The sequence below is a fragment of the Pyricularia pennisetigena genome, chromosome 3 (assembly GCF_004337985.1).
Source record: "Pyricularia pennisetigena strain Br36 chromosome 3, whole genome shotgun sequence".
Classification (NCBI taxonomy): domain Eukaryota; kingdom Fungi; phylum Ascomycota; class Sordariomycetes; order Magnaporthales; family Pyriculariaceae; genus Pyricularia; species Pyricularia pennisetigena.
The window spans coordinates 4232048-4239986 of NC_043742.1; the positions used below are offsets into that span (position 1 = coordinate 4232048).

At 49.7% G+C, this 7939-nt stretch overlaps 2 protein-coding genes across 2 annotated transcripts; one reads left to right on the forward strand and one right to left on the reverse strand.

Annotated features, from left to right (window-relative positions):
* Nucleotides 1-2089: 2089 nt before the first annotated feature.
* On the reverse strand, nt 2090-3052 carry PpBr36_02870 (uncharacterized protein; the record flags this gene model as incomplete). The annotated part of the gene is made up of 1 exon (XM_029890047.1): nt 2090-3052. One exon carries the CDS (start codon nt 3050-3052, stop codon nt 2090-2092), a length of 963 nt encoding a protein of 320 aa, XP_029753755.1.
* Nucleotides 3053-3904: 852 nt separating this feature from the next.
* On the forward strand, nt 3905-5847 carry PpBr36_02871 (uncharacterized protein; the record flags this gene model as incomplete). The annotated part of the gene is made up of 4 exons (XM_029890048.1): nt 3905-4131; nt 4387-4708; nt 4793-4987; nt 5056-5847. 4 exons carry the CDS (start codon nt 3905-3907, stop codon nt 5845-5847), a joined length of 1536 nt encoding a protein of 511 aa, XP_029753754.1.
* Between the last annotated feature and the right edge of the window lie 2092 nt (nt 5848-7939).

Consider the following 7939-nt stretch of genomic DNA (forward strand, 5'->3'; position numbering starts at 1 on the left):
GTCGTTAGGGAGGAGAGCCGCTGTAAAGACGGGCTGTTCTAATCGGCTGTTGTAAAGTTATCTTAGACTGCGGGATCTCTTAGCAAACAACAATGCGCCCGCAGTTGTATGGCGCTTCGTCTCGGACCAAGGGCAAGCACGAGCAGCTTGTCGAGAATAGAGAGAGAAATGTCACGCGACGTGACAGAACAGCTAGTTATTTGGTAATTAGCTGGCATACATTAAAGAGAAGGAGGGCCACTTTGCTCAAGTAAACCGGGTTATTACTCTAAAAGAAGCAGAAAATTTACATGCGTGTGAGGGAAAGTTCGAACCCTTCCAATGCAACGTCAGGTTAAATTGGCCTAAGCCAATAGTGCTCCATTCCTGTTGTGACTTCGTCCCGGCCACTTCATAATCCCTGCTTTTGTTTATGGGCAACGGGGGCATGGTAGGCAATCACTTGTGCCAGCAGCTCGGCTAGGGCAAATTTTTTGTCGGTGCCGGGGTTTGTTGATTCTCCTAAACCCCGCCCTGACAATTCCGTGGCAGCTCTACACAATCACATCACACCCTAGACTAGATTGTCTGACATGGGGGTCTAATAACGGGTTTACGTAGTATATCCGAGAGGTGAAAGGTAAGCTGTAAACTGCAATTGGCCGCAATTGTATTTTTTGCGAGCCTTGCGAGGTAATTTGTCGATTTAGCTGATATTTGACATATCGCAAGCTTGGGTTTAGCTTATTCTTATTTCTTCTGGAAGGCACAAAAAAAAAGCATATCAAGCGTGGGAACGTGCTTACAAAACTACGGATGGCTAATTTGTTGAGAAGCCTCCTATGGACCTATGGAGCCCAGTCACGGGGTGGAATTCAAGGCACGCCACAGTTCATCCGGTTGGGTGCTGGACGACGGCCTTCCGTTCCTCCCGAGATCATCTCATGCCAAGCTTTTCATCACATACCAATCGGACTCATGTATCCACCAACAACACTTGTCAGAGTCAGGCCAGGACGAATCAAGTGATTGTGCGGAATAGGTATTCCCGGCGCCGGAGCAGCAAGTATCATTATTCATTCATCAGGTAAACAAATAATACATGACGGGAGGTGTTTTGCATGAGCAATTCTTGAAACAAGAACAGGTCCACAAAGCTCTGGTAAACACATAGCGGACTGAAGCTTGTTTTTCAAATCAAGGTATCGGTTAGGCTGTTTTGCGCCATACCTTGAGAAGCTGTTTTATTTACATCAATCAGGTAGGTTGGTAACTCACCTACATCTTTATATAAACTTGAACTGATAAGTTACCTAGACCTAGGTTCGTACATTAGATCTTTCACCTAGCCGCAATATAGTGACTATGTTTCTCACTGCGAGTAAGTTTTGACGGCGCATGCCCTAGCACCTTCTTTTGCTCACCACTACTCCGTATGTGGTAAGCCAACAGCGGCTAATCGTACTAGACATGCTGGTTGCCCCTGGCTAACGAATATATCTGTCCCCGCAAAAACCGTAGTCGGTCGTACTCATGCTCGCCACCTTTTATAAAAGGACTTCATGCACTAAAATGCACCACTAAAATCAGACGCCCTTGTCCCGTTTTGTCACTAGTCTAGTGACTGACTGGTTACGTGTAGACAGTAGGGCTGCTACAACAGGACTCAAACGGAAGGGAAGGGGGAAGGAGGAGAAACCGCTTGGCAGGACCCTGCTTCTTCGCAACGTCGTGTTTTGGAACAAAAGCTATTACGTTGTACATACCTATCGCATCCCCAAGAACCGGTCAACGTCACCATGTCATGGACTAGCAAGATGAGCTGTCTTGTTTTTATCAACATCGTCGTCCGATGCCTGGGTGCTGGACTCGACTCGTGGAGTGCGCGATTCCTGCCATATAAGGGGACCTAGGTCCCAGCAAACATTACGGCGGAAAGGGTGTAACTCAGTTACAGCGCGCAGCTAGTCAAGCATTAACCCCTGCCACGCTTACTCCGACAAGATGCGCACATCGATTCCATAGGGTGAGAGACTTGTACTTCGATGGCACAATACCGATATATTCCGTGACGATATGTTGGTACACTTGTAACTGCCCCTTGCTACTTTTAAGCCTTTGTCTTTCTCTTCTTTGTCTTGGTGCCCGGCTCTTCCGGCGGCACAAAATCCTTCTCTCGCTCCCGTTTCCTTTCCTCCTTTTTGGCCTTTGCCTGTTCTTGCCTCTCTGCCTCCGCCGCTCTCTTCTTGGCCTCCTTGCCGAGGAAGTACTCGCCACTCTCGATCTGCAGGTCGACCTTGCTCTTCTCCGGAGCCGGGGGGAATGCCGTGTACGTCTTCTTGCTCTTGTCATTGACCTTGTGTGGGACCCTGCGATGGCTCAAGCTGCGTTTCTTGAAGTTGGGCAGGAAGCGATCCCAGGACTCGTTTGCGAGCGCGGGATCCTTTGCCAATTCCCGCTTTACCATCAGCTCTTTGATCAGATAAATAGGATGCACGTTGTTCATGCAGTCCTCAACCACCCTTCGAACCTCCTTCAAGCCCTTGTAGGGACCCATCGCAGAGACCGTGTTTCCGTGCACAAGAATATATGTCGAAGTGAGCAGCTCCAATGCTTTGAGGGTGCTGCCATTAGGACCCAAGATCCTCTGTCGTCTCTTGATGAATCGCTCCTTGTTCCTGACGAGATTTCGAATTTTAATGATATCGCATGCGACTCCATCCTCTAATATTTTGATGGCCTGTGGCGCTGGTACACTCCGTGCCAGAAGCTTGATGAGATCTCGTGCGTTTAAGATAGCGGCGGGATCGAACGTCTTCCGGGTCGTCTTGACGGTCATGGAACCTTCGACCAAGTCCAGCGTTGTGGCAATGCCATATTTCTCGAGGGCCTTTGTGACCAAAGGCCAAGATTGCCTCAAGTAGACTTCTCGGTATTTGGGGAACAGCGTCATGAAGGACGACTCCTCGGCGAACGTGCCTCCAGCATTGTCGGATGGCGTAAATGGATCAACCTTCCACTTGTCAATATCATCCGTATCCCACGGCTTGTCAACGTTGTGTGTCGAAGGCATCTTGATATCTCGTCCTCTGCGTGTATTGTTTATGCTTAGCAAACCTGCGTGCAATCAGGCTATCTTGGAGAGCTTTCACCGTCGCGAACTTTTTAATGGAGACCATGCGAAAGTTTTGGCGGGGAAAAGGCTCTATCGCCCTATCTTTTCTTCGTTGGTTTTTATTGGACCAATCGTTGATAATGGTAACGACCCACACTCCCCACATCTCTCATGTCGGGAGGCAAAGTAGGCAGGTCTGAACAATTCTGCTGGTCCACTTAAGCGACAAGGGCTGCTAATCTCCAGAGATAAGAATTTTCCCCGTCGCGTCCCCAATCATCACGACATCAATGCGATAATTCATCAATCCGTCGAGACGGCTTCAATTGGTATTTACCCATCAATTTCCTCCAATCGTTTCGCTGTTTATCGATCGCTAACTGGTTTACTGCGCTATTTGTTGCGGATTTAATTCGTGGTCTGAAGAGCAGAGGAATTAAAAGAAGCGTCTCCTCGAGAATTATACAAGAACCAGGTTCTGCGTTATCGTTATCGATTGAGCTGTGCTGCCTCGATAACAACGCCCAGGGGCAAGCAAGTCACCTACCCACCCGCTATCCGTAACGCGATCATCGAGACGATCAAGTGTCTGTTGGACGCTTGGATCTCTTGGGAGATCGAGGTGACCCCCGCGACCGACAATCGACACTCCTGCGACCAGCCGCGCATACCTGGCTCTTTGCGATTTGGCCATTCCAATATTGCGCGCCATCAAGATCGCATCAACGACTCCCTGCGCTATATCTGACTGCACTCCTGTTCTTCAACCTGTACGGCCAGGCTATCCAGATAGCCTCGATTTGTCTCTAGATGGAGCTGGCAATGGAGTTCAAGGAGGAAGAGAGGGTTCCCGAGGTGCCTACGACCGAGGAGGGCTTGGATGCAAGTCAGGAGGCTCCTCCGTTAGAAACTCTAGCACCACCTCCTGTTGAGCCTATTTCAAGGCCAGAATCGCCTGGAATACAGAGTTCTGGTGCGCAGCTGGCCGAGCTCGCGTCTCTGGCAACCAACGTTGCTGCGTCTGAACAATTACAAAGGTATGTGAATGTGGGGCTCCTTTGCGCACGTGGTTATCTCGTCTCGCCCATACGGCACAAAAGCAAAGCGCTTGCGTCTCGGTTGAGATCTAAGCTGTGTTCTTGGTACTCGATGAGATAGAGGCAGGTACTCTGGAAGTACTCCTTGAGATTATCGCTGTCTATCGAATCTTGACGCTGTTATGCGAGGCCGGATCCTACGCCTGCAACGGCCCACTCAGGGGCTCGCAACAACTAACATGTATTCTCTCCCAGAGCTTCGGCTGAAGTTAACAACTCACCTCCCTCACCGGCCTTTCCTGATGCTACATCTACGCAGCCAGCACCGACAGACCCTGCTTTGTCTACTGACCTTGACACAGCCGCCCAGCTGTCTGCACCAGAGACAGCTGCGCCAGATCAAGCGGTTGCGCAACCAGAGATGGCGGCACCTCAGCCACAATTAATGATTGCGGCTCATCAACCAGGGCTATCAACAGAACCTACGCAGCCTGTGTCAACCCCTAACATGCAACCACCTCAACAGCAACCTACGTCTTATGCTGCTTCTTCTCCAGCCTCATTGCCGGGAATATTGGTGTGTATCACTGGTTGACGTGTCTTTTTCATTCCTTCTTGTGTAGATCCTGAGCTCCCACTAACGCAACTGCACATTATACAGCCGACTTGCCAGAACTGCGGGACGTCTACAACGCCGCTCTGGCGACGAGATGAACATGGGGCTGTTCTCTGCAATGCTTGTGGTCTATTCCTCAAGCTTCACGGCAGGCCGAGGCCAATCTCGCTGAAAACGGATGTCATCAAGAGTAGAAATAGGGTCAAATCGATTCGACCTGATCTTGCTTTGAAGAAAAAGGTGAGTTCAACACAAGTCTGGGTAAAAAGCGGTTTTGAAAGCATCGTGCTAACCTGCCATGGGATCAGCAACAACAACAGCAGCAGCAAATGCAGGCTCTTGCTGGCGCCAATGGCGCACTCGATGCGCAAACCCAAGCAAGCATCGCAGGGGCGGCATTAGGTGCACGCAGGGCGTCTCAGAAGTCTACAAATGGCCACATTGAAGGTTCGCTCCCATCAAGTTCTGCCTCCGGCACAACAGACATGTTCAATCCTCACATGCTCTCAGGTTTTGAGGACGGGCAATATCCTGCCAACGTTCTTCCAGGGTTCGGACTGCCGGGTTCATCCGACCAAAGTGCACTTCTCAACGGCGAGATGCCTCAGACCCCTGAGCAATTGCTCGCTGCTATATCCAGTTTCAAGACGCGCGTATCGGAGCTCGAGGTCATCAATGACTTTCTCGAGCGCCGCCTGCTCACGTATGATAGCTATGGCGGACAACCGCAGGATGGGCAAGACGGTGGTGTCGGTCAGGGCGATGCACAATTGAGATCACAGGTGGAGAGTCTCACTCAGTCTGAATCGCAGTTGAGATCTGAGCTCGAACAAGCTAGAGCCGAGACTGAGCAGCTGCGATTCAAGGCTGATGAAGCAGACCAGCTGAGGGCCGAGGCCGAGCAGCTCCGTGCTGAACTCGAAGAAAGCCATCGGAGAGAGAACATGATGAAACGGCGTCTCGAAGACTTTGAGCTTGAAAACAAGCTACTCCTGAACAACGTTTCTGAGGTGGAAGAGGATGGGCGACCATCCAAACGGCCACGTATTGAGGAGGCCGCGCCGGTGCCGGAGGAGCTTACTCCTCCGTCTGTCGCTTAGCGTTTGCTTTCCATTGCTATGCGAATTTCTAATGATACCACTAAAAGTAACAAATCTGTTGGGCTTAGTCACGCCCATGTATACCACTATTTGACGTTTACCAACTTTCAACACCCATACCTGGCTTTACGACTTTGCATTGCTTTAGCTCGAGTTGTTGGTCTTCTTGGCGGTCGCCCGGCTCTGCGTTTAGACTGGTTGAAAAATGATGGGGCTGACATGGCATTAAACACATCCAGAATTGGAGTATATATTTTCGAACAGGCCATTTCACTCATATCGTCTCTCAGTAAGTACCAGCATACCTATCTCTCTAACTGACAGATTCATGACGAAACTAGTCGGATAGGCTGCTTGCTGAATGATATCAATACGTGATGATGCGGTATGGAAAGGAGAAGCCGGATCTCAAATCCTGTCCTCAGGGGTACGGAAGTGTTGTTAAAGTGTTGCTTCTACATCATCTCAAACAAATCTCGGTACTAGACTAGAGTATCCAGACTAATACCCCGCCCCTTACTGTAACCAATACGTACAACATGACTTCTTCCTTCCCCGGGCTTGTTGGGAAGAAAAGGGGGAATAAGACACATTACTCTGTACACCTTCGAATAGAGTTTCAATTTAAACCAAGTTGACTATTCGTGGCGCCTGAGAAAACCCCTAGATTACTAGCACTCAGCCTCTACGCCTGGCATCTCGCATGGAATTGATCGAGCGCTAATGCAGCTCGGGCTAGGAAACACCGTCCGCAGAATGCAATACAATATCAATAGAGCCTGCGTGAGCAAGCGTGGGGCTGAACACGACGGAGAAACTTTCCAGCAAGCACACATACACACACAGACTTAGTCTAGCCTATAATTAAACGAGCACACAACAGGCAGATAAACGTTATTCATGTGGTCTCTTGGGAACGTGGCATTTTCGGTTTGCTGCACCTGCCCCGGCGACGAGCCTGACTAAGAAAAATATAGACTTGGCGCATCCTTTCTTTCTTTCTTTTTTTTTTTTTTTTTTTTTCAAGTCGCGCTATTTCAGTGTTGATTGCCTGAATATCTCGTGTGACTAAATCTGTTTGACTTTGAGTCGCGTTTAGGCAAAAAAGGGCTCGCCGTGCAAACAAAAACATGAGTTTTGGCGAGGAGATTGGTAAGCCTCGTGCACTCACGCGACACCCGACTTGTCCATTTCGCACCAGAAGCAAGCTGTGGCGCGAGACATTTTCCTCCATCCTTGATAAAAATGCGCGTCAGTCAGTGTACCCAGACAAAGGTTCAGATTCCAGAACGGGGGCAGGGCGGACCGGATGTCGCCTCGAGAAAATCGAGGTTCCAGGCACCGCCGTGACTAGAATAAGCCCTTGTCAGAGGAACCATTCCTTCCCTAAGCAAAAACTACCGTGCCTTCGCTTTGTCCCATCAGCCCTCCTTTGGGACCCGACCGGTGCTTCCAGGGGACGCCTGAGCCTGACGGGGACCCCTACGCTCAATCACCTTGGTCGTCTAGGCATTCATTAGCTCTTAAAGCTCTTCCATAGGAGCCACCATTGTCTGATCCAGGCGAGGCCGTTTGTCGCCTGGCGTTTTTACTGTTTATTTGGGACATTAGAAAATCCACATCGAGGCAGGGACGAAAGAAGGACTGTCCCTCCCCATCTTATTTGGGCCACGCCATTTTCTTATTTTATTTGAACCACATTCCAATCTATTCCCAGCGGGAACCCCGTGTCACACCTTCCTCCAAACTCACACATATCTTGCAGCAGGGCTTACTATAGGTGGCCGAGCAAAGGAGAAAAAAAGGGAGACAAGAAGAAATATTCTCTAACACCTCCGGATGTCCCCAAACCATTATATGTCGGTTGCAGAAGCTCGCAATAACCACTTTGTCATCCCCGCCCGGCCGCCCGCTGCAGAATCCTACAACGATCATCCGGAGCTCTTCTCATCTTGGGTGGACCATCCTACAAGTATACTTAGCGGCAGGATCCATACACCTTTGTAGGAGGGCAAATTCGAGATCAGGATCTCTTTATTTTTTATTTTTTTTTTCTTCCTTTTTCCTTTTTGCTCCCCTATTTTGCGCGCCA